The sequence below is a fragment of the Ambystoma mexicanum genome, chromosome 13 (assembly GCF_040938575.1).
Source record: "Ambystoma mexicanum isolate Mex_15411 chromosome 13, UKY_AmexF1_1, whole genome shotgun sequence".
Lineage (NCBI taxonomy): Eukaryota > Metazoa > Chordata > Amphibia > Caudata > Ambystomatidae > Ambystoma > Ambystoma mexicanum.
Window position 1 is genome coordinate 593,037,929 of NC_090938.1, and position 27,179 is coordinate 593,065,107.

The following is a 27,179-nucleotide window of genomic DNA, read 5'->3' on the forward strand; positions in this document are numbered from 1 at the left end:
CATTGTTCCCAAGCGCGGTCCCGGTCTTCATCCCCTTGATTGTCCGTACAATCTCCTCCTCCGAGCTAGGTGCCCCCAGCCGTTCTGCTTCCCCCCCACAGTATGCCCGGAATCGACAGGGGGTCTAGGAAGGCGGCTATCTGGTCATCCTTACCAGTGAATTCAGATGTATAGAGATTTTCATCGAACTTGGTAAATTCCCACTGTAATTCCTTCTTTGCCTATTCCCACTGGATTGTGCACCTCCCTGCCCCCTCACCCCTAATGACCTCTATTGCCTTTTTTTGCTCTCTTTCCATAGCTTCCAAGCCAGGATTTAGGCCGCCTTCTCCCCTTGCTCATGGTATTTCTGTTTTAGGACTAGTAACTGTTTCTCCATGTCCTGAACTAAATAGCATTAAGCTTTGGCTTATAAAGCCGCAGTTCGGCCGCCCTACACGTTGTAAGGTAAGTGCCCCACGAAGCCCCATCTGTAATTTCCTGATCTTTGCCCGTAGCTCCTCCTCTTGTGCCCTGCGTTCTTTCTTTTTCTGGGACCCTATCCTTATAAGCCCCCCCACCCCCCGCAGAGTGGCCTAAAAGCCTTCCCATAGAGTGTGCACCGCCACCTCCCCATTATCGTTGAAGGCAAAGTAGTCTGTGATCTCTGTCAATATTGAATGGAAGAGCTCCCCATCCCTGAAAAGAAAATCGTTGCAGTGCCACCGTCCCGATGGCCTTCGACTAAAGTCTTTCCCCACCACTTCATGTGACCATATCGTGGTCTGACCATGGGACCGGTATGACGCCGGAGACTCTGACCTGGGCCTTCACCTTTGTATCCACCAGTATTAATCCAATCCAGGAGTTGTGGACCAAAGAGAAGAAGGTAAAGGGTCTGCCCCACCCCCTGGCAACAAGGTCATCTGTAAGACCCATTTCCTGGTTATTTTTCATAAACCTTCTCTAGGTTGCTTTGCCCAGTGTCGTGGCTATCAGGCAGGTAGTTGGGGCAAGCTGGGTGGAGGCTTGGCAGGCCTGGCATAGGCACACAAAGAACCCATAACAAATCCCTCCTTTCATTCCTTCCTAGTGTTTGTAGTAACTTCCTGGCTACCACTTCCTGTTGCCAAACGGGAAGTGCATGATAACTCATGAGCTCTCTAGTGTTTGGGTGTGGCTGGCTATATAAGCCACACCCAAGATTCTTCCAGTGCTTCGTGTTGCTTACTGTGAGCTGCATCAGCAACAAACTTGCCGTGCTCTGGATCAGCCATCATCTGCTTACCTGCTCCGGATCATCCTGTTTCTGCTTACCTGCTCCGGATCATCATGCTTCTGCTTACTTGCTTTGGATCATGCTGCTTCTGCTTACCCGCTCCGGATCATTCAGCTTCAGCTTACCTGGTTCTTACTCTACGCTGCAGCTATCTCCAGTCAAGAGGGGACTTCTACACCAGCACCTGTAAGAACAAAGAACAACAGCGTTAACACGCGCACATCAGTAACGCTGCGCATACTCACAATCTTCCCGCGACGCTGGAATCCAGGTTAGTTGCACGAGCGCACAAACCCCTGTAAGAAAGAAGAGACATTATTCATTGCGCTCGCTCCAATAACGCGGACACTTATTTCACTGTGCTCTCTCTCTACGCGGTGCATACTTGCCAAAAGCCTCCGTGCAAACTTACCTAACCACCAAGTCTCCAGTAGCGCTGAACCGGGACTCGAGGTGCTAACACCACATAATTTCTCCTGCAAGGGAAAGGGAGAGACATTACCAGGCGCGCTCGAATTGAAGGCGCTGCGCAAACCTACCAGCAGCTAGCTTCTACACGCAGCGCTACTCACCTACAAAAATACTGGCAGACAATACGGACAATTTTGGACACTCGACATTCTCTGCACAACGTTCACTTGTGGGAAGGACTTTCTAGCCAGTGAAGAAACTGGCGCCTTGAACTCTCGGCCTCGCTGTGAAGGCATAAAACAGCGTTTGGCATCTGAACTCATCCTACAGACATTGGCACCAATCACATGAGTGAATCGCGCCCCTGCGAATGCAGGATGGAGTGCACGCCCTACTAAAGATCAAGGTAAACCCCTAGGGGGGACATCACAGCACACAGTAAAGCGAAGGGAAGGGCCCAGAGGAATCGGGTGAATTCAGGTCAGAGTGTACACCTTGTATTTGACAGGTATTCCTCTGGGTGAAACAGGGGAAGTGAAGACTCAGTGTCTACGGAGGCTCGTCCATCGCTCCTGCAGAGACACAGGTGAGTGTGACACCCAGGTTGTCACCACTCCCCTCACCCATCCTCTTACGATCTCTAACCGGGTGGAGGACCATGTTGAAATTCCCCCCACCACTAGCCGGTCCTCCACAAAGAGTATTAGTTTGTTCTTAACACCCTCCCAAAATTTCCCCTACCCCACATTGGGAGCATAGAACGAATGCACTGTGATCCGTTCGCCATGTAGGGATCCCTTAATGAACAGGAATCGCTCCCCCTGTGTCCATCTGTGTTCCATCCACCACCAGACACAGCACGACCCGAGAGAACTATTGCCACCCCTCCCTTCTTCTCTTTGCCCGAGGCCACAATGTCCTCTCCTCCCCATCCCGGACCCAGGCACGGCTCCCTGCAGGAGAATTCAGCCCTCTAACATTAAGGGAACCAATCACTAAGTCACCTCCCAAGGTCATGACCTGTTCTATTACCCTCCTTGCCACCACCCTTCACTGAGACAGTCCAAACCAAACCGCTAAACATGTGGAGCCCCATGCAGGGCTATTCCCCAAAACCCTGAACAATGAACAAACACACTTGCCCTCCCCCTCTGTGCTGGCATGCACCAACGCGCCCTGCCCCTCCCTCCCCCCAGCATCTGATCCCCACACCATCTCCACTGCCTTCCAGGATACAATCACCAAGAAAGTTCTGAGTCAACAGGACTCACTTCAAACAAAACTCATCACTCCTCTTGAGCAGCCCCCCCCCCTTGCAAAACATCTAAAAAAAAATCTGTTCTTTGACTCCCGCTCTCCACAGGGATGCTTACTTGCTCCCCTCCTGATAAGACCAGGTCATGGGCCAGAGGGTCCTCTAGGGGGGTATTAAGCATTTTGTATTTGCGGGCCCCCCGTCATCTTGCGGCTATTTCTGGCGCCAGCGGGCTGGGCCCTTGATCCAGCGGTCTCTCCCGAAGTTAATGCCTGGAGCCGTGAGTCACCCGTGAGTTCGTCCGAGACTCTACTTATGTCGCCCTCCATCGCCAACCTGTAGTCTTGGCCGTCATATTCAAAGTTCAGGGAGAACGGGAATGCCCAGCGGTATTGCACTACTTTGTCCGTCAGCCAATTGGTGAGTGGGCCGCACATTCTTCTCCTCGTGAGGGTAAGCGCAGAGAGATCCTGGAAGATGGAGACCTGGGCTTCACCGTAGTTGATTGGGCCCGCCTTCCTGGCCTGCTCAAGGATCCTTGTGCTTTGTTCATAATAATGAAAGCGCGCTAGCACCGAGCGCAGCCCCTGTCCGCCTCCCCCAGCTCTGAGCCCGGTCAATAGTCTGTTCATCCATGGCATTGTCTCTAAAGAGCATGCAGAGCACCTCCCTCATGTCTTTTCTGGTGTTTCCCTCCGTCTCCCCCTCCTTTTCTGGGAAGCCAAAGATGCGCAAGTTGTTATGGTGTTCCCTGTTCTCTATGTCGTCCAGCTTGAACGTGGTCTCTGCCTCCCTCCTCTCAAGATCCGCCAGCCTCACTCCTGTCTGGAGCTCCAAGTTGTCCACCGAGGTCTGATTGGCTTCCTGTCCTTGTATATTATCTTCCACTCAGAGGAGTATCTGGTCCATTTTGTCTAACCTCTGGTCAAGGGCTGATCTATGCCCCTGATCTCCATAACGGCCACCACGTCGGACTTTGTCCATGTTAGCCCCCTTGGGGGCGAGGGCTTACTCCTGCCCGCTCCCCTCCTGCAAATTGAAACCTCTACAGGGAGACTCGCCAGCTCATGGGCCGGGGGGATGACTCAGAGGCCAATGCTTTGTGTGGCCTCACCGGCCTGCCTCTAGGCTGGTGTTTGTACGCCTCTGGTCGGGGTTCCCCCTGTTCCCAGGGGACTCTGCCTGAGGTCAATCTCTCTCCCCTTTAGCTTGTTCACCGTCGTCGCGGTGGGAACTTCCACCCCTGCTTGGGGCCAAACTCTTGTGGCCCCCACCAAACTCCTTGCGTGGGACCCACTCCCCAGGAGCACCGGGAGGGACTCCCCTGCCTCCTCTTCCTCCGTGGTGTGATTTTCAGAGTTGGGCCACCTGGGTCCCTCCTTCCTCTATTCAATGGGCCCCTGTGTCCCTTTGTGGCCAGCACTCCAGACGCTGTCCAGGGGAATGGGTAGGTACAGAGGACCACTTGGGCTTCTGCTGCCGTCCTGCCGTGCCCCTCGCTACTCCTCTGAGGCGCCCTTCTGATGGGGTGATGACTGCCCTACCCCGGGGGGGCCAGCTGCCCGGCGGTTGTAGTGGGCTCCAGCCTCACAGCATCCCTTTCGACATCCAGTGGCGGGTCTCTGTCTGCCCACCTGGGTACCCCCGCTTGGGGAGCTCCCGGTGCCCTTGCTTGGGGTTCAGTTGGACATGGGGTCCCCGAGAACACTCACCCCCAGTCCGGCGCTCCTCGTCATGCAAGGCCTCCCCTGGCCCCCACAAGAGGGAGGACCCAACCTGCGTCTCCCTTCGTTCCTCTGGATTCGCTCTGGGGGCTGAGTTGTGGTATCCCTCTTGTGCACAGAACGTAGCGTGGCTCGATACCTCGCTGTGCCTCCCTGTTTCCCACCTGCTGTGGCCTGTCTGTCACTGGGGACGCCGTTTCGCAGGGGGGGTGGGCTGTGCAACCACCAAGGATCTCTGTGGGCCCCCTCCTGCTTGGGAGGTCTGCTCAAGACCAGACCTCACGTATCTTTGCTCTGTTCACGACCGCGGGCCGGGACTCTGTCTCTCCCGCCTTGGCTTTCCACACAGCCAGCTCTGCCGCCTGTGAATGGATCAGTTTCACCACTGACCCTTCTTGTGTGGGGGCTAACAGACCTTCAGCTTTCTAGGGGGATAAAGAGGGGCTCAGAGTCCGCCCTCTGCCTCGGAGCGCATGGAAAGCTTAGCTTTCCTTCTTGCGCCCCCTGGTGGCCTTTCAATATTTTTTTCATTATTGGCTCAACTCATATCTAAGAGTTTGAAATGTTTGATTTTCATAAGGTCAGTATTTTGGGGTGTATAGTGGTGGACAAATGTCCTATATTAACATTTTGATAAAACACTTTTGTGGGGTTTGCCTTCGGTCACATTTGACCCCAATTAACACTACATATTTATTACATAACATGACTGGAAAAGGGTGTTAAAAGGCAGAAATGGTCTATTTTTGTGGTAGTTAGTAATGTTCAAAACGTTGATTATACCAGCATAAACACAATAAGGAATGATATAATTGATATGTTACTGTTTCTTAAATTTCAGTACCTTGTCACTCTCCCTACTAGTCAAGGAAACCACAAACTTAATGGGATTATAAAAATACATTTCTTTTAATATAGCACCTGTTTTCTTAGTAAAGTGCTTTCAAAGTTCTGTAAGTATCAGCTTTTTTCAACTGTTTTAAGATTGGACTTTGTTTCAATCTCAAGTAAACATGCATCTCATCTCTGCTCTGGGGTCACCAGGCCACTACTCAACAATTGCTTGCATGCCCCCGATTTGATGCTTAACCAAGTTCTTTGCTTTCCTTCCCTTCCATGTCCACAGCAATAAGTAGCTTAGGTTGTGCTCCTCCAATCTATATGTACTGTTTCCATCCCTTTTGTTAATGTTAGTCCTTTTCTTTGTCCATCCTCTGGCCACTTGTAGGGGCTTTCGTCCCCATAACCCCTCTGCTATTACTATCCCGCTTACCTTTCCATAGTGCCCCCCCTTTCATCTACTCAAGAAAAGCACTTTTCAGTTTCAGGGAGTTTTTGCTCTTTTTTCTGATATTTATTTTCCAATGAACTGGGTAAATCTGCGCTTGCACTCCCTTTTCCCTCTTGCTGAGTCTGTAAACATGATGAGAGGACTCTTGGACCAAAAGTATTCCCTGCATTGCATTAAACAAGAGTACTCTGTGTGCAGGTGACTAAATCCTGTGCCTGTCTTGTTTTCACATTTCAACTTGCTCTGGCATTTGAAGAGTTGGGGGTGGGGAGGTGGCAGGCTCGAACGGCTCGAAATCTTCTGGCAGCCAGTGAGCTACTGGTAGCTCGCAATGTACATGATGGAGATAGCAGCTCTACAGGGACATGTTTATTTTGCCGTCTTCATCTTGGTTTTAAGTCTTTCAGCGAATGGCCTGAATCCAGTGCTCTGTACGTAACAAGAATGGAAGATAAATCAATAGGTAAATATGATGCTTTAGAATAGATCAGGTGTCTGTAACCTCTGGCTCTCAAGATATTTTAGATTACAACTTGTCAAACACAGGCAACAGAGTGAATGGTGATGGGTCATGGGAGTTGCAGTTCAAAACATCTGAAGAGCCACAGGCTTTATGGAATAGGTGATATACCAGTTCATTCAATCTAGTGCCTTCCATCATAAACCCTTGCATATGGTTCTGACATCTTAGACACACTGACTTTGGATTTTCCTTCATAGATTCAGAAGCCCCTCCAGTTGTGCCTTCAGACGCCCGTGTGCATGACCGTGAACGCCTGTTCAAGTTCGGCCAATCCTTCTCTGCTTCGCGCAGCAGTGCCCTCGGAACAGGTACTTGCCTTTTATGAGCTTTTGTATTCAGATTTTGCTTGGGAAACCTATTTTATAAAGCACAGACATTCATTTGGGTATTGAAGCATTTGATATTGTAATACATATGTGGAAAATAGTTATTTAATCGTCAACAATAGTATATAATTAAAGGTGACATATTATTCATAATTACTATTCTGATGCTTTTTAATCTGCTTAGAATCACATGCTGTGCATATAGTCCGACATCCAGTAGGATCAAAAGGGCGTGACTGTAACACTAACCCTAACGTGACATGTAGTGTACCCAAAGTCCCTCAGATTGTTTTTTTCCACCCCAACTATTTGGTCGCCTTATCTGGAGCTTGCAAGAGTTGATATTTTTCAAATAGTTACTTCGTTGTCCCACGACCGATGGTCGTCTAGCCTTCGACTACTTCTCTTTGACGACTGCTTCGTGGACTCCTACGCCGAAGACATCCACTGCAGTTCAGCGACTGGTACATCGATCGACATCTGTCGACCGCGTGGCCTCGGCCTTCTGGCCAGGCGCTTGTAGTAGGGAGAGAGGGGGTCCCTGGGTTGATTCTTTCCGGGAATGCATTTCCTTTTCCCCTCTCTTCCCCTTTGTGGGCTGGCTGCCTTTCATCTCTGCTATAGAGAGGACTACATTTAAATTGTGTCAGTTGTGTAACGGAAAATACCCCTGGAAAGACACCCATCGCAAATTCAACAGGTGCTTACCTTGTGACCACAAAAAGCGTTACTGTAAGTCCTGCAAACTCTTTCGTCCCAAGACGTTAAAAGATAGGCAAAGCGGTGGATATGCAAGCCGAGAGTTCTTCCCACTTTGGCGCCATCGCCTCGGATGACGAGGACTCTAGCGGCAGCCATGGCTCTGATCTGGAGGCCATAGACCTTTTGGCAGAACCCTTCGGTTCCCAGATGCCCGTCCTGGCCCCGACAGACAGACCACTGGTTCTGTTATGGGGAGTTCACACCCCGGTGACAAGGGCACAAATGCACCACCCAAGGAAAAACACACAACCCCCAAAGCCTCCTCGACGGACATGTCGAAGAAGCGCCAAATGCCAACAGGCCCGCCCAAGACTTCGACTGTGCCTGCCGAACTTCCCGGCCCCTTGCCCTCCCCGCAATCATCTTCTTGGCATGCGACTGGGCTTGCCTCTCATAAGGGCGTTCCCATAAAAAAGCACACAGTTGTTGACACGTCGTCCGAGGGCGCGCTCGCTCCTAAGGCTTCGCCGGAGTCGGCAACCGCAGGAATGCCTTCAGGCGGGTCGAAACACAGTATTCAGCCACAGAAGATACGCAAGAGTCTCGCGGCTATAATTTCGGTGGCGGAACAGCCCAGAAGCACTCGTCGAGAGGAGTACTCTGATTGCCCTCGGACCCTCTCTAGGGCTTTATCAGGAACATCTCCCCTTTCTGAGCAGCCTTTGCCTCCTCCAGACCCCTCTGCTTCATCCCTGTGGACTAGACAGAGGTTTGAGAATGATATGTATAAGACGTCCCAATTCATAGACTTCTCAGAGAAATATATTACCCCCAAGAGACCAAGGGAGGAGGAGGACTCCTGTCCCATTCCTCCAAAGCTGCAGAAGCTTCCTCGTAAATCAAAAACCCATCAGGAGGAGGGTTTTGAGTATTCAGTACCAGAACCAGAGGAAATATATATATGAGGTAAATCCTTTTGATCAGGACACAACTGACCAGTTCCCATACTGGGAACAAAATCAGCCAGCAGATAAAGGGGTTTGGCTCTCTCCCACTCATATCCCAGACCCAGACATTATCTGCCTGGACCCGCCTTCTTCCCCTCAGTAATGGCAGTCATCCCCAATAGATCAGATGGTATTTAATGCCATCAGCAGATCACTTTCAAATTGCTACGCAGGAGACTGTCCAGGTCTCTGACTTCGTTGAGGACATTCTCAAAGAAAAGCCTCCGACTAGTCAGGCTATTCCTCTGCTCAACTCCACAAAGAAACGCATCGCTCCTTCTTTATTGTCTCCTTCTCGCTAGTTACAGTGACGTGCAATGGGGCCGGCTCCAAGAAGGCCTCCAAGTGGTCTCTGAACCCATGTGATCACGCCTGCTGGCGATCGTCTCTGAGGGTAGACGAGTGACCCATAATATTCTCAAGAACACACTAGACGCTGCTGAAACTGCGGGACGCACTCTGGCACAAGGAACTCTCCTCAGGAGACACGCCTGGCTAAAGAATTCAGGTTTCAAACCAGAGACCCAGGCCTCCCTGATAAATAAGCCTGTAGAAGAGTCAAACTTGTTTGGTAAGGCTGTAGATGACACCTTGGAAACGGCTAAGAAAGAACATGAGATTCTGAAATGGCTCAATCAGATTACAGACAAGCCTTTCCAACAGCAGAGAGGTTCAAACTCTCATTGTTCCTTTCGAGGTCAGTCCTTCTCCCGATCTCCCCACGGGCAATATGGTGCCGGAAATACCCCATGGTTCTCCGGACAAGATTCAGTTGGCAACAGCTAATATCAGCAAAAAGGACAGCGCAGAGGCAAGGGTAGAGGCAGAAACTCCACCCCAAAAGGCTCCCTGGCCTCCGCATCAAAATGACTCACCAGTCCGGGTCCCCTCCCATGCCTACCCGGTCGGAAGACGGTTATCATCATTCATTAATTTGCTCAAGATCGTCACCCACGGTTATTGCATCGAGTTCCACCAGCCACCTCAATACGATCCACCAAAGAGCAGACGCCTATTACCAGTAAACATGCAAATCTTGCTGCAACAGGTGCAGATCCTTCAGGAAAAGGGCGCCATAGAAGTCGTCCCCATTCACCAGGTAAACAAGGGTATTTGTTCAGTGTACTTTCTTGTTCCCAAAAAGGATCTCACCATGCGCTCTGTGTTAGACTTGCGCCAATGAAACAAATATGTCAAACCACAAAAGTTCAGAATTACAACATTGCAGGAAGTAATCCCACTGCTGGTGCAGGGGGATTACATGGCAACATTGGATATGAAAGATTCATACTTTAATATTTTAATGTTGCCAGTGCACAGAAAGTACCTAAGGTTCATGATAGAGGACATGCACTATCAGTTCAAGATTCTTCTCTTTGGCATTGCCTCAGGGTGTTCACGAAGGTACTGGCGGTAGTAGCTGCTCACCTGCTCAGGCAGTCCGTCCCAGTCTACCCTTACCTCGATGACTGGCTAATAACAGGATTCTTACGGAACATGCCTAACAAATGCCAAAAAGACGGTAGATGATCTCTACAGTCTAGGGTTCTCGATCAATGAGAAAAGGACCAGCTTAGACCCCAGCCAAGTCAAGCAGTTTCTGGGGGCTCTAATTCGGACCAAAGACGGCCTCGTCTTTCCCTCCAACGAGAGGTTTCAAAACATGCTGTTCCAGATCCCTCACTATGTAGCCAGTCACAAGGTGACCCTACGCAAAGCCATGTGACTGTTAGGGGTGATGGCCTCCTGCATTTACATAGTTCTGCACGCATGTCTGTGCATGCACCCCATGCAAGAGTGGCTCTCGAGCCAATGGTGTCAGTCCAGTGAACAATGGGACGATCTAGTGGTTGTCTCGGCAGCCCTTGTTCAGTCTCTGCAGTGGTGGTCAAAGGAAAACCTTCTGCAGGGGAAAACCTATACCACCCCCACACTAGAAGCCACTCTCACCACAGACGCATCTCTGACTGGGTGGGGGCCCACCTCCTTCATCAGACAGTACACAGCCTGTGGTCCCCAGCGGTAGCAACCAACCACATAGACCTGTTGGAACTGGCCCTGAAGGCATTCCAAACACACCTCCAGGGAAAGACCTGTAGAGGAGGTCCCAAATAAAGCCTGCTCTCCAGTCGCCCATTTTGAAGTACCGGGAACGTTCACACCGAGATATGACGTATGATGAGCAAATAAACCAACAGAGAGCCGCAGGAGGGCTCTGCCCAGTGCCTATTAGAAGAACAGCACCTATTGAAGTACCGATACCAAGAGAACCATGGACAGTAAGATACCCATTGAGAAAAAACATCAACAAATGAAACAAAATGAAGATCATCTGTGGACAGTCCCCGAAGAAACCAAGAAGGCCTTAATAGAAGATGAATGGTGACGTCACGAGGGCCCAGACTGACTCACAGATAGAAGAAATGACAACCAGAGAATGATGCAAAGAGACGAAACGCCATGAATAAGGATATTGTGAACTTAAAGTAAAAGAATGATGTAAAAATGTAAGAAGTTTAAGCTGTTAGCAAGATGAGGATACTCAACCAGTTCACACCTATAAATATGCTTGGAACCGCAAGAAACCTAAGAAAACAGTGCGGCTTGCTATGCTTAGTAGAAGAACAGTGCGGCAAGCGCCATTATACATAATCTACCTCAGACGAAGCACCTTATTATAAGTATATTTACACTTTGCACAAGAAGCAGAATCAACCCAGGTTACTAAAGGCCATACGAGAAAAGCTTCACATTTAGCAAAAACGAGAAGAGATGGCTGAAACCAAACTCAGCAGAGGCAACTCGTGCCAGAAGAGCCAAGGTCAAACCAATAGAAGAGATGAACAGTGGCTACATCTAATTGAAACTAAGTACAGAATATCCTGCCTCTGAAAGGTCGAGATAAGAAAGGGAAGGCAGGTGGCAGGTGAAACAAAAATCGCATACACAAATTGATGGAAAAGAGGCAAATTCACAGTGTTTTAATCACGTGACCAGCCGAGCGAGGAGAGACGAGAGTTCACACCTACGCATGGCTCCAGGCCAGATGAAGATATCAGAACCTTTTCCAGACAGAAGATGCAGTCTCGAGGCCAACCGCAGTGAAATAATTGACACATGCCTACTAAAGTTATGATTGATTGTAGCAAGGACTGGAGGACGGCCAGGTAACTAAGGGGCACCTCGCACGTGGCCGACCATTTTGCGTGCTGCTAAGCAAAGAGGAAAAGTATGCATGGGGTTGGTGCCAACCCAATCACAATGGACCAAATAATCTAGGGTCCTATAGTTAGTAGAACCAATGGGACGTCGTACTTTTAGTGACGTCTGCAGTAGTCATTTTTGAAGGAAGGGCTTGGATGCCCACCTAACAGTGTTTACCCAATCCCCTCACTCTGTTACTATATACAGATATAGTACCTATAGTAAAGTTACCTTTTCCTAACCAATAGACTTGCATGTTAACTTTTGAGTGTTACATGCCAATGATGACGAGGTTTTAGTATAAATGTTACAATTTGTATGAAGTTCGTTGGAGTTGAAGTGAGAAGGAAGATCGCATCATTGCTGATATCCATAACTCCCCGTTTTCTGTACTGTTCATTAAACGGACTCCCTTTGCCAAACTGTTTGAGTTGTCCTTATTGATTGGTGTTGAAGTATAAAATCTGCACCCCCATCTATCTCACGGGTGCTGCTATCTTGTCTTAAAGTGCTTCTGAGCAAAATCCGACTCTATGGGCCGGTCGGGGGTCTCGGGGTACAGACCGTCCTAGTACTCATGGACAGTACTACGGCCATGTATTACCTAAACAAACAAGGGGGCACTCACTCTCCAGGGCTATCCAAACTTTCACAGAACATATGGAAATGGGCTCTCAAACATGGGATGTTCCTCCAGTCACAACACGCTCCAGGGGAAATCAATCTTCTGGTGGACGTACTCAGCAGATACTTCCCACTACACGTAGAGTATGAGTGCTGATTACACAAAGACATTGTTCAGAATGTCTTCGCAGACTGGGGCTTCCCAGAAATCGACTTGTTCGCAACTCTGGAGAACGTGCAATGCCCAGATTATGCCTCCAGGTACCCACAGAACCGCTCCAAGGGGAACGGTCTCTGGATAACATAGTCGGGGAAATATGTCTACGCTTTCCCCCCCGACTCCTCTACTCAACAGGATAGTGCACAAGATGCACCAGCAATCAGTCAGGATGATTCTGGTGGCCCCAATGTGGGCCCTCCAACCTTGCTTCTCCCATTTCATGGCAATTTCATTCTCCCCTCCCAGGAAGCTGCCATGCCCTTACAACATGCAGTCACAAGACAAGGGAGTGACACTACAGCCATGCCCTCAAACTCTCAATTTAGCAGCCTGGCTCCTGCGGTCATAGAGCTTGGTCATAGAGTGTGGTCCCTCAAAGTTGTATGGACATACTTAGGAAAGCGTGAAAACCTAACACCAGACATTGTTACTCCAGCAATTGGAAGCACTTTGTCATCTGGTGTAATGGGAAGGGCAGCAATCCCATTGAATGCACACCAACACATATTATCCTGTACCTAACTCACCTGCTAGATTCAGGCCTGGTTTTCAATTCCCTGAAAGTCCACTTAGCAGTGCAGTGCTTTCAGCATTCACCACGTCCCAGAAAAAGGTATGTGGTGGAAAATTCCAGTAATTAAAGCATTTATGGAAGGGGTAAAAAGACTTAATCCTCCTATACAATACGTATGAAGTTCGTTGGAGTTGAAGCGAGAATGAAGATCGCATCATTGCTAATATCCATAACGCGCCGTTTTCTGTACTTGTCATTAAACGGACTCCCTTTGCCAAACCGTTTGAGTTGTCCTTATTGATTGGTGTTGAAGTATAAAATCTGCACCCCCATCCATCTCACGGGTGCTGCTATCTTGTCTTAAAGTGCTTCTGAGCAAACTCCGACTCTATGGGCCGGTCGGGGCTCTAGGAGTACACTTGGTAGCAGAGGATGGTTTGGTTATCGATTAGAATAAGACACCCATTGATGTTATGTTATCTACAATTTTATAGAGCGCACGGTCGCCCGAAGGCGTCATGGCACTGACGAGGAGGACTACTCAGGTAGGGGAGGAAAACCACAGGATAGAGAACTAAAAGAGGATTGTCTTAAGTGCTCTTATAAAACCAAGATGGTTGAGCATTTTCCTCATGACAGGAGGAAGGCTGTTCCACAGGTTAGCTGCTGCTATGGAAAAAGCCCTGCCACCAACCCTCATACGATGGAATCTTGGAACAGCAAGAAAATTCGCGGTAGAAGAATGTAAATCCCGTTCGGGGAGATGGCGGGAGAATTTAGCCTGCAGGAACTCGGCCCCTTGACCATGAATAGCCCGATGAACTATACAAAGGGCCTTGAAATGGACATGCTGGCCGACCGGAAGCCAGTGAAGTTGGCGCAGCACCGGGGAGATGTGAGCTCCATATGGGGTGCCCGTGGCCAGCCTAGCGGCCAGATTCTGTATGCACTGTATTTAGCCAATAGGCTGCAACGGGTGCATTGAATTCCAGTGATCCAAGCGGGAAACAACTAGTGCTGCGACTACAGGAGGGCGCGTGGGTTCAGGTATCATGGGCAGAACCTTCTTCAAGACCCTGATTTGATAGTGGCAACAGTGGGTTTGAGGTATGCCAGGTATCGGTAGCTGTAGGGCAAAAAGACTTTTTAGGGAAATGCTTTACAGAAACTGAACTAGCTGCTGCATCGTAGTGGAACTAGTAGGTACCTCAGGCCTACTCACACATAATGTCAGGGAAAAAAGTAGTTCCACAAATTCAATGCGCTGCTTGTGTAGAAATTGGAACATACACTGTTTTGTTACAGTATTGATACCAACAATGCACTAGCTGAGACAATGTTAGTTTTCATAAATCCTTGTATTGTATTCCTCTGCATGAGACTAGAACAAGTCTGCCGACACCTGTTTCGACTGCAATAGATGCCGGGACTTCAATCATGAAACAGTGACCATCCAACATGGAAGTGATACCACAATACTTGCTATTTTTCGCAGCCTTGATTTATGCAGTTTGAGCAGACTCTCAAGAGAAAAAGTAACAGGATCTTTGACTGCAATCACGTACCTACCTCATTAAGCACCAGCACTCGAAACCTTGGGCACTAGACGCCAATAATACATGCCTGTCTTGCCTTGAGACAGACCTTATGTGGTCGAAACACTTGTTCTAGTCTCATGCAGAGAAATACAATACAAGAATTTATGAAAACTATCATTGTCTTCCCCTAGTGCATTATTGGTATCAATACTGTAACAAAACTGTGTGTATATTCCAATTTCTACACAAGCAGCGCATTGAATTTGTGGAACTACTTTTTCCCCCTGATTTGATAGTTAGCGGCTTGGCACACAGCCGTCACTTGGTTAGACATGGAGAGGGAAGCAGAGAGAATGACACCCAGATTTTTTACTTTACTTAATGGGCTGGGAAGAGGACCCAAGGAAGTGGGCCAGAAAGCGGTGGTCCAGAGTGAGGGGTCGGGGGGGACAGCCCACCACCAATACCTCAGTCTTGTCACCATTGAGCTTCAGCCAATTCTGGTCCAAACAATCGCCGACGGCGCTCAGTCACGAAGGCACGACAACACATCTACTCGATCCTGATCTAACCGGATCAAGATTTGAGTGTCGTCGGCATAAGTGTAACAGTTGAGGCCGTGGGCACGGATGAGGCAGACTAGTGCCCAGATGTAGATGTTAAACAGGATCAGGGAAAGTGAAGAGCCCTGCAGGACACCACAAGTGAGAGAACCAGACGAAGATAGGAAAGGGGGCATAGTAAGAGTTTCTGTACGGTCAGATAGGAAAGAGGTGAACCAGGCAAGGACTTGGCCGGATATTCCGATCTGTGCCAGGCGAGACAGCAGGGTGGGGTGGTCGAACGCGGCCAACAGATCTAACAGAATCAGAGTGCCAAACCCACCTGAGTCACCTAGCCTGGACATATCGTCCTGCACGGAAACCAGCACTCTTTCAGTTCCTCTTCCTGGTCTGAAACCTGCCTGTGCAGGATTGAAGATCTTCGAGGATTCCAGAAAGGAGGATAGAAGAGGGGTGATGAGAGATTCCAATAGTTTGGAAAGGAAAGAGAGCAAAGAAATGGGGCGAAAATTAGCCAGAACCATGGGGTCGAGTGAAGGCTTCTTAAAAAGGGGGACAACCCTCGCAGATTTCAACTCCAAGGGGACAAGTCCTGACTGACACAAATTATTTATTGCTGATGTGAGTTCGCTTCCGATCTACTGGAGGATCTTCTTCATGGTTTTAATAGGGATGGCGTCCTCAGGAGACGATGATTTGATTCTTTGAACAGCGGCTAGAACTTCCGTCTCATTAAAGAGAGGGAAGGTCGACCAATTAGCAAGGGGTTCAGTGTGGCGAACATAAAGTTATGACCGTTATATACATTATGACCGTCGACATAAAGTAACTCTAGGTCCTCGGCAATATCACCAGTCCTTTGCCATTCGGCTGAGTAGACCGTGAAGCTCCCCGTAGACAGTGCTAGATTAAAGATAACAAATTTGCAGAACGAGGTCTGAAGGCACCCGTGTTACCCACCTAACCCCTTCCCACTCCTATGGGCAGCTGACCGGTAGAAAAGCCGAAGAAGGCGGTGACGAAGGCAGTGATCCCGAGGGTCCAGAGAGGAAACATGCAAACGGTGAGTGAAAAAGACTAATGCTTTGGCAAAAGTGCATGCCTTAGAAACAGGTAAGGGAAAAGGTAACGGAGGGAGGCGGGAAAACAAAATATAGTTAGAAGTAGAGAAGAATGTGTGTGTGTGTGTGTGTATATATATATTTCTGATGTTTGTTAATCTGCTTAGAATCACATGCTGTGCATAGGTCCGACATCCAGTGGTCACTGCGGAGTATTGCATTTTGTTTTTCGTAGTCGAAAAGGGGACGTCGACAAGGCGTGTCTGTAACACTATCCCTATAGTGACGTGCGTTGTACCCACAATCCCTCACGCGTCGAGGTCCCTCAGATTGTTTTTTTCCGCCCAGCTTCTGGTCGCCTTACGCGGAGCTCCTAGAGAGACATTGCAAAATACTTACTACGAACCTCGGTCCTTAATTATACTTTTATATTGTTAAAGATCCCTCCACTCGACGTTAGCTGTGAAGCTGTTTCTCCGCCGAGCAAGTTTTCGACGGAAGGGAAGAGACGGAGGGGATCCTTCGGCGCTGCCGAACACGTGGCCTGGCCTCGCCGGCCAACATACAGTAGGGAGAGTGGGGGTTCGAACTTTTATCTTCTCTTTGAGAAGGTCTTTCTTTCTCCCCTATCTTTCCCTTGGGGTTGTTATCACCAGTTATTATTGCCTCAGCTATGGAGAGGACACCTTTTAAGTTTTGCCCACGCTGTAGGGGCAAATACACTTGGAAGGATAAACACAAGCTCTGTAATCGTTGCTTGCCCCTCGATCATAAGGAGGACAGCTGCGCGGCCTGTAAGCTCTTGAAACCAAGAACTCTTAAAGAACAGAAAGTTAAGAGGTGGGCAGACTACGCTATGTCGAAGTCAGTTTCCTCACCCGCCGCCGCTGTTACAGAAAGTGACGAGGAGGGTGATAACTCGACGTCCGTTTCGGAAGTCATTAACCCGCAGAAGGAGCGCTCGCGCTCCTCGACGTCCGTCCCCGGCCCCGACGGGCTCGGTTCACGCCCTGCTTATGGGGATGAACACCCCGGCGACAAGGACGCACATAGACCCCATAGGCCTAAGCACACAACCCACGGCTCTTCTTCGTCGAAGACGAAGGATCCATCAGCGCCGAAGGGGACGCAGGGCACTCCGGCGTCTACCTCAGACCGTAAGGGTCTCAAGCCCCACCCGCAAATGCAGCCGCGACCAGCGATTGGGCTTTCATCAAACACTGGCGCTACCTCAAAAACATCTGACGTAACGCTCCATAGAGCGGCCGTCGAGAAACAACGCGTAACGCAGGCAACGTCGACACCAGAGCCCTCTACTGACGAACTCGTTGTCGAGACCCTGGCGAGAGTTGTTTCCGAAGACAAACGTAAGCGGACGACGAAACAGACGTCGAATACCGCACCAAAAGCTATAGAAACGCCGAAAAAGCACAAGAGTAGCCAGGAACTGCCCCCTTCATCTAAGGGCACTTCTGAACTACCGGAGGGCTGTTCTGAGGGCGACGGAAACCTTTCTTCGACGTTGTGGGAGCGTTCTAAGCGTTTGGAAGGTGAAAACACTGATTTCCCACCTCTAGACTATTCAGGGGTCCCCCATGAGACCCTTGAAAGACTCCATTCTTGTATGGAGAAAATGGAAAGGTTTTTGGGAAGCCAAAACCCACCCACACACAAAAGACCAAGAGAATGGCCCCAGGATGACCCTAGGGTCAAGATCCCTAGGCTGTTTCCCCTTTCTAAAGACGTATATGACCTCACTGAAGAGGACCAATACCTCCAGGAGGATGAGGAGGGTTTGGGTGGAGAGGAAGAACATGAGGAAGAGGGGTTTGAAGAAGATCCTTACACTAGTGCAGGAGTTTTTGAAGAAGATACAGCTACCTCGCAGCCTTGGCAATCCCCATCAGTGCAGCCTTGGCAATCCCCATCTGTGCACTCAGACCCTGATGCCTTTCACCCTTCTCCTCCCAAGGATTCACCTATTGGAAACACCTCTCCCATAGATGACCAACCTTCACTTAATGCACTATTGCGCAAGGCAGCAGCGCATTTTGAAATAGACACAGGGGAGACTCTTCCTGACATAGACTTTGTAGAAAAAGTTATTAAAGAAAAAGCCCCTGTTAGTCAGTCTATTCCGCTCCTGGCTTCTATAAAGAGAAGAATAACTCCTTCCCTTTCCAATCCTGCATTAGTCAGAGGGGTCAACCCTCGGATAGAAAAGCTCTTCAGCCCTTCGTCCTCTGACCCATGTACATCAGAGGACATTCTATTCCGGACTCCCTTGTAGTTACTAATACAAGAAAAAGAGCGGGGGTACCACTATCCACTAGTGAGGCACCACCTGACAAAGAGGGCAAGAAGCTCTATGCACTTGGGAAGAGAATCACGACCTCCGCAGCCTTCTCAACTAGGATTGCAAATAACAATTCCCTACTAGCTAGCTACGCAGATGCACAGTGGAGCAAGCTGCGCAGCGAAGCAGAGGACGCACCAGAACCCCTGCGTTCACGCCTGTTAGCCATCATCTCAGAGGGAACTCTTGTAAACCAGGGCATCGTAAAGAACTCCTTAGATGCCGCAGAGACGGCTGGCCGTTCCCTGGTTCAGGGAATACTTCTCAAACGCCATGTCTGGCTGCGCAATTCGGGATTTAAGCCGGAAACCCAGGCTTCCCTGATAAATAAGCCCATAGAACAAACACATCTGTTTGGGAAAGCAGTTGATGAGGCCCTAGAACATGCGAAGAAGGAGTTTGATACCATCAAGACTCTTGACCAAATTTCTAGGCCCCCTAACAGACGCGGCTATGGCAATAGACGCTCCTTTCGTGGCCAACGCCAGCAAAACCAACAGCAATTTTACTCTGCTACCAACTGGCCCTCTAACCAGGGTAACAACCAGTTCAGTCAAAGAGGCCAACGCCGTGGCAAAGGAAGAGGTCGCGGCTCCAGCCCCAAAGGTTCCACGCCCAATACCAACAAATGACCCGAAGATTCGGGTCCCCTCCCATGCATCACCGGTCGGGGGCCGGCTAACATCGTTCCTATCAGCATGGGAGGGAATATCGTCAGACCGCTGGGTTTTATCCACCATAGCCCACGGATAATGCATCGAATTCAACGGTTCCCCGAAGTACAGACCCCCACGGAACCGACGCATGACACCAGAACACCTCACCATTCTTCTTCAAGAAGTAGAAGAGCTACTGAAAAAAGAAGCTATAGAGGCTGTCCCCCTATCTCAGGTAACAGAAGGTATTTATTCAATGTACTTCCTTGTACCCAAAAAGGACTTAACCATGCGCCCTGTATTAGATCTGCGCCCAGCGAACAAGTTTGTCAAACCCCAAAAGTTTCGTATGGTGACCTTGCAGGAAGTAATCCCACTGTTATCACAAGGGGATTACATGACAACACTAGACATGAAAAATGCATACTTTCATATTTTAATGTTGCCAGCGCACAGAAAATACCTCAGGTTCAAGATAGAGAACAAGCACTACCAGTTCAGAGTACTACCCTTCGGGATAGCATCTGCACCAAGGGTATTCACGAAAGTACTGGCAGTGGCAGCGGCCCACCTACGCAGGTTATCCATCCCGGTATACCCTTACCTCGATGACTGCCTCATAACAGGGGATTCTTACGAAACATGCTTCTCAAATACCCAAAAGACTGTAGACCTTTTGTTCCAACTGGGCTTCCCCATCAACGAGAAGAAGTCCAGCCTAGACCCCAGCCAAGTCAAACAATTCCTAGGGGCTCTAATTCGAACAAAGGACGGTCTTGTCTTCCCCTCCAACGAGAGGGCCCAAAACATGCTGTTTCAGATCCCTCAATATGTGGCAGGTCGAGAAGTGACGGTACGCAAAGCAATGCGCTTGCTAGGGATGATGGCGTCATGTATTTATTTGGTACCCCACGCGTGCCTGCGCATGCGCCCAATGCAAGAGTGGCTCAACAGCCAGTGGTGTCAGGCCAGCGGACAATGGGATGATCTAGTGGTGGTCTCGCAGGCCTTGGTTCTCTTGCTACGGTGGTGGCGAAGGAAAACCTGGTAATAGGAAAACCATTCGCCACCCCCGCAGTGGAAGCAACTGTAACCACAGACGCATCCCTCACAGGACGGGGGGCTCACCTATCCCATCACACTGCTCACGGAGTTTGGACTCCAAGCGTAGCATCCAAGCACATAAAACTTAATAGAGCTACTGGCTGTGTTCAAGGCACTAAAAGCCTTCCAGGCATACCTACAAGGGAAGACAGTGATGGTCCTCACGGACAGCACCACAGCCATGTACTTCCTCAACAAACAAGGGGGCACTCACTCTCCAGGACTGTCCAAGCTGTCCCAGAACATCTGGAAGTGGGCTCTCAGACACAACATGTTCCTACTGTCACAACATGTACCAGGGGAACTCAATCTGCTAGCAGACGAACTCAGCAGAGACTTCCCTCTGCCCTCAGAGTACGAATGGCGTTTATACGAAGACATCGTCTTCGACGTTTTCACACAATGGGGATTCCCAGAAATAGACCTGTTTGCAACTCTGGAGAACTCACAATGCCAAGATTACGCCTCCAGGTACCCCCAGAACCAATCCAAGGGGAACGATCTATCGATTTCATGGTCAGGGAAATTTGTTTACGCTTTTCCCCGGACTCCACTTCTCAACAAGATTGTGCACAAGATGCACCAGGAACAAGTTACCATGATACTAGTGGCCCCTATGTGGGGCGGCCACCATTGTTCGCTCACCTGATGGAGATGTCTCTATCTCCTCCAGTGAAACTTCCCTGCCCATACAACATGCTGTCACAGGACAAGGGCAAGTCACTGCATCCATGCCCTCAGACCATGAACTTAGCAACCTGGCTCCTGAGATCATAGAATTTGGACATTTACAACTCCCGCAGAGATACATGGACATCCTCAGGGAGGCTAGAAAGCCTAACACTCGTCACTGTTATTCTAGCAAATGGAAGAGATCTGTCATCTGGTGTAGAGGAAGAAACATCAACCCTGTTGACTGCTCTCCCACACACATTGTTCTGTACCTGACCCATTTACTGGACTCAGGTCTAGTATTCAATTCTATTAAAGTCCACCTAGCAGCACTTTCTGCATACACCACTTCCCAACTTAAAGTGTCATGGTGGAAAGTCCCAGTTATTAAAGCCTTTATGGAGGGGGTAAAGAGAATACACCCTCCGATAGCAAACCCAGCCCCTGGCTGGGACCTAAATGTGGTACTTACCAGGCTCATGGGCTCACCCTTTGAACCCATGCACAAGGCAACTCTTAAAGTCCTCACTCTTAAGACTGCCTTCCTAATAGCTATCAACTCCATTAGGAGAGTAAGTGAACTACAGGCTCTTTCTGTTCTAGACCCCTTTGCAATGGTTCACAAAGATAAGGTGGTTCTACGCACACACCCGAGGTTTGCACCGAAATTCATCTCAAAATTCCATGTCAACCAGTCAATAGAACTACCAACGTTCTTTTAAAACCCTTCAAATTTGGGAGAAAAAAGCCTGCATACACTTGATGTGCGCAGAGCTGTCATGTTTTATATGGAAAGAACTAGACCACTGAGAAAGACTAATCAGTTCTGTGTCTCGGTGGCAGCAGGAAGAGAAGGAGATGCAGTCTCAAAGTCCACTATATCTAGATGGATTGTTCAATGCATCACTCTCTGTTACACTCTTGCTAAGAGAGAACTACCCTTCAAGCCAAGAGCACACTCTACTCGAGGCACTGGGGGATCCATAGCATTCATTGCAACTGTTCCCCTTGAGTCCATTTGCAAAGCGGCAACCTGGAGTTCTTTACACACCTTTACAAAACACTACTGTCTAGATGCCCACTCTAGATCTGATTCCCAGGTGGGACAAGCAGTATTAAGACATCTTTTCTCTACTGTTCCTTCTCACAGCCCACCTCCAGCTCCGGGTACTGCTCACTAGTCTATGCACAGCATGTGATTCTAAGCAGATTAATAAACATCAGAAGAAAATGCATTACTTACCATAAAAGCATTTCTGATGGTTGTATCTGCTTAGATTCACATGCGCCCACCCTTCCTCCCCGCTCGGATGGAAGGAACATAGACATCTTTTTATATCTCTCTTTTCTGTACTCACTCACGTCTAGAAGGCTCCCTCAGGGCAGAAAAAATACAAACAGAGGGACCTCAACGCGTGAGGGATTGTGGGTACACCGCACGTCACTATAGGGATAGTGTTACAGACACGCCTTGTCGACGTCCCCTTTTCGACTACGAAAAACAAAATGCAATACTCCGCAGTGACCACTGGGTGTCGGACTATGCACAGCATGTGAATCTAAGCAGATACAACCATCAGAAATGCTTTTACGGTAAGTAATGTATTGTCATATATATATATTTCTGATGTTTGTTAATCTGCTTAGAATCACATGCTGTGCATAGGTCCGACATCCAGTGGTCACTGCGGAGTATTGCATTTTGTTTTTCGTAATCGAAAAGGGGACGTCGACAAGGCGTGTCTGTAACACTATCCCTATAGTGACGTGCGTTGTACCCACAATCCCTCACGCGTCGAGGTCCCTCAGATTGTTTTTTTCCGCCCAGTTTATGGTCGCCTTACGCGGAGCTCCTAGAGAGACATTGCAAATACTTACTACGGACCTCGGTCCTTTATTATACTTATTATATTGTTAAAGATCCCTCCCCTCGACGTTAGCTGTGAAGCTGTTTCTCCGCCGAGCAAGTTTTCGACGGAGGGGAAGAGACGGAGGAGATCCTTCGGCGCTGCCGAACACGTGGCCAGGCCTCGCCGGCCAACATACAGTAGGGAGAGTGGGGGTTCGAACTTTTATCTTCTCTTTGAGAATGTCTTTCTTTCTCCCCTATCTTTCCCTTGGGGTTGTTATCACCAGTTATTATTGCCTCAGCTATGGAGAGGACACCTTTTAAGTTTTGCCCACGCTGTAGGGGCAAATACACTTGGAAGGACAAACACAAGCTCTGTAATCGTTGCTTGCCCCTCGATCATAAAGAGGACAGCTGCGCGGCCTGTAAGCTCTTGAAACCAAGAACTCTTAAAGAACGGAAAGTTAAGAGGTGGGCGGACTACGCTATGTCGAAGTCAGTTTCCTCACCCGCCGCCGCTGTTACAGAAAGTGACGAGGAGGGTGATAACTCGACGTCTGTTACGGAAGTCATTAACCCCCAGAAGGAGCGCTCGCGCTCCTCGACGTCCGTCCCCGGCCCCGACGGGCTCGGCTCACGCCCTGCTTATGGGGATGAACACCCCGGCGACAGGGACGCACATAGACCCCATAGGCCTAAGCACACAACCCACGGCTCTTCTTCGTCGAAGACGAAGGATCCATCAGCGCCGAAGGGCACGCAGGGCACTCCGGCGTCTACCTTAGACCGTAAGGGTCTCAAGCCCCACCCGCAAACGCAGGCGTGACCAGCGATTGGGCTTTCATCAAACACAGGCGCTACCCCAAAATCATCCGACGTAACGCTCCATAGAGCGGCCGTCGAGGAACAACGCGTAACGCAGGCAACGTCGACACCAGAGCCCTCTACTGACGAACTCGTTGTCGAGAGCCTGGCGAGAATTGTTTCTGAAGACAAACGTAAGCGGACGACGAAACAAATGTCGAATACCGCACAAAAAGCTATGGAAACGCCGAAAAAGCGCAAGAGTAGCCAGGAACTGCCCCCTTCATCTAAGGGCACTTCTGAACTACTGGAGGGCTTTTCAGAGGGCGACGGAAACATTCCTTTGACGTTGTGGGAGCGTTCCAAGCGTTTTGAAGGTGAAGACACTGATTTCCCCCCTCTAGACTATTCAGGGGACCCCCATGAGACCCTTGAAAGACTCCATTCTTGTATGGAGAAAATGGAAAGGTTTTTGGGAAGCCAAAACCCACCCACACCCAAAAGACCAAGAGAATGGCCCCAGGATGACCCTAGGGTCAAGATTCCTAGGCTGTTTTCCCCCTTCTACAGACGCATATGACCTCACTGAAGAGGAGCAATACCTCCAGGAAGATGAGGAGTGTTTGGGTGGAGAGGAAGAACATGAGGAAGAGGGGTTTGAAGAAGATCCTTACACTAGTGCAGGAGCTTTTGAAGAAGATATAGCTACCTCGCCGCCCTGGCAATCCCCATCAGTACAGCCTTGGCAATCCCCATCAGTGCATTCAGACCCTGATGTCTTTCACCCTTCTCCTCCCAAGGATTCACCTATTGGAAACACCTCTCCCATAGATGATCAACCTTCATTTAATGCACTATTGCGCAAGGCAGCAGCGCATTTTGAAATAGACACAGGGGAGACTCTTCCTGACATAGACTTGGTAGAGAAAGTTATTAAAGAAAAAGCCCCTGTTAGTCAGTCTATTCCGCTCCTGGCTTCTATAAAGAGAAGAATAACTCCTTCCCTTTCCAATCCGGCCTTAGTCAGAGGGGTCAACCCTCGGATAGAAAAGCTCTTCAGCCCTTCGTCCTCTGACCCTTTGTACATCAGAGGACATTCTATTCCGGACTCCCTCGTAGTTACTAATACAAGAAAGAGAGCGGGGGTACCACTATCCACTAGTGAGGCACCACCTGACAAAGAGGGCAAGAAGCTCTACGCACTTGGGAAGAGAATCACGACCTCCGCCGCCTTCTCAAATAGGATTGCAAATAACAATTCCCTACTAGCTAGCTACGCAGATGCACAGTGGAGCAAGCTGCGCAGCGAAGCAGAGGACGCACCAGAACCCCTGCGTTCACGCCTGTTAGCTATAGTCTCAGAGGGAACTCTTGTAAACCAGGGCATCGTAAAGAACTCCTTAGATGCAGCAGAGACGGCTGGCCGTTCCCTGGTTCAGGGAATACTTCTCAAACGCCATGTCTGGCTGCGCAATTCGGGATTTAAGCCGCAAACCCAGGCTTCCCTGATAAATAAGCCCATAGAACAAACACATCTGTTTGGGAAAGCAGTTGATGAGGCCCTAGAACATGCAAAGAAAGAGTTTGATACCATCAAGACTCTTGACCAAATTTCTAGGCCCCCTAACAGACGCAGCTATGGCAATAGACGCTCCTTTCGTGGCCAACGCCAGCAGCAAAACCAACAGCAATTTTACTCTGCTACCAACTGGCCCTCTAACCAGGGTAGCAACACCCAGTTCAGTCAAAGAGGCCAACGGCGTGGCAAAGGAAGAGGTCGCGGCTACAGCCCCAAAGGTTCCACGCCCAATACCAACAAATGACCCGAAGATTTGGGTCCCCTCCCATGCATCACCGGTCGGGGGCCGGCTAACATCGTTCCTTTCAGCATGGGAGGGAATATCGTCAGACCGCTGGGTATTATCCACCATAGCCCACGGATACTGCATCGAATTCAACCGTTCCCCGAAGTACAGACCCCCACGGAACCGACGCATGTCACCGGAACACCTCACTATTCTTCTGCAAGAAGTAGAAGAGCTACTGAAAAAAGAAGCTATAGAGCCTGTCCCCCTATCTCAGGTAACAGAAGGTATTTATTCAGTGTACTTCCTTGTACCCAAAAAGGACTTAACCATGCGCCCTGTATTAGATCTGCGCCCAGCGAACAAGTTTGTCAAATCCCAAAAGTTTCGTATGGTGACCTTGCAGGAAGTAATCCCACTGTTATCACAGGGGGATTACATGACAACACTGGAAATGAAAGATGCATACTTTCATATTTTAATGTTGCCAGCGCACAGAAAATACCTCAGGTTCAAGATAGAGAACAAACACTACCAGTTCAGAGTACTACCCTTCGGGATAGCATCTGCACCAAGGGTATTCACGAAAGTACTGGCAGTGGCAGCGGCCCACCTGCGCAGGTTATCCATCCCGGTATACCCTTAGCTCGACGACTGGCTCATAACAGGGGATTCTTACGAAACATGCTTCTCCAATACCCAAAAGACCGTAGACCTTTTGTCCCAACTGGGCTTCTCCATCAACGAAAAGAAGTCCAGCTTAGACCCCAGCCAAATCAAACAATTCCTAGGGGCTCTAATTCAAACAAAGGACGGCCTCGTCTTCCCCTCCAACGAGAGGGTCCAAAACATGCTGTTTCAGATCCCCCAGTATGTGGCAGGTCGAGAGGTGACGGTACGCAAAGCAATGCGCTTGCTAGGGATGATGGCGTCCTGTATTTATTTGGTACCTCACGCGCGCCTGCGCATGCGCCCAATGCAAGAGTGGCTCTACAGCCAGTGGTGTCAGGCCAGCGGACAATGGGACTGTCATGCATAGACCACTGCGCGCTGGTTCACGCGTTTTTAGTCCATCTAATGCAGTAAGAAAACATTCGAATCAGAGCGCTACTCGCTACAGTGAATGGAGGTTGCCATGGAAACTACGTGATACGTTGCTAAGGAAGCGCAACGTTCGTTTGGGATGACGGCATTGAACAGGTGACCTGGACTATTTAAACCACGCCTCCACGTTTGTTCAGTGCTTCTAATCGAGCATTCTTTGGCGTTCGGTTTTTGGCCTTTTTCTTGTTCTGATTAAATACACGTTCTTGACCCGGCTTTTGACTCGACTACTCTTTTGGATCATCCTTGCCTGCTTTGAAAACTTTTGTCTTCTTGGTAACGAACTCTTGCTTTTGTCCCTCGATTACGTCTGGCCTTTTTTTCCTCCTGTTCCTGTTCTTGCCCGCTTGGATTTACGACCCGGTTTGTACTTGGCAACTCTCTGGTTTTCCTTCTGTTGTTTGCACTCGGTAAAGACATTATCTCACCTCTGCGTTTTAGAGACTAACCTAACCCTTGGACACCGTGGGACAGCCGCCGCTGCATCGTGGGACAGCCTCCGCTGCACCGTGGGAGAGCTGTTGTTGCACCGTGGGAGAGCCTCCGTTGCACCGTGGGACAGCCTCCGCTGCACCGTGGGACAGCCTCCGCTGCACCGTGGGAGAGCC

At 49.4% G+C, this 27,179-nt stretch overlaps 1 protein-coding gene across 2 annotated transcripts in view; it reads left to right on the top strand.

Moving 5' to 3' along the window:
• Window positions 1-27,179, top strand: part of EZH1 (enhancer of zeste 1 polycomb repressive complex 2 subunit) — an 834,444-nt gene that overhangs the window by 238,282 nt on the left and 568,983 nt on the right. For both annotated transcript variants that reach the window (XM_069634417.1, XM_069634418.1), the window contains exon 6: window positions 6,660-6,770. In XM_069634417.1, the coding sequence (XP_069490518.1) occupies window positions 6,660-6,770 (111 nt within the window). The remainder of the gene's footprint in view (window positions 1-6,659; window positions 6,771-27,179) is intronic.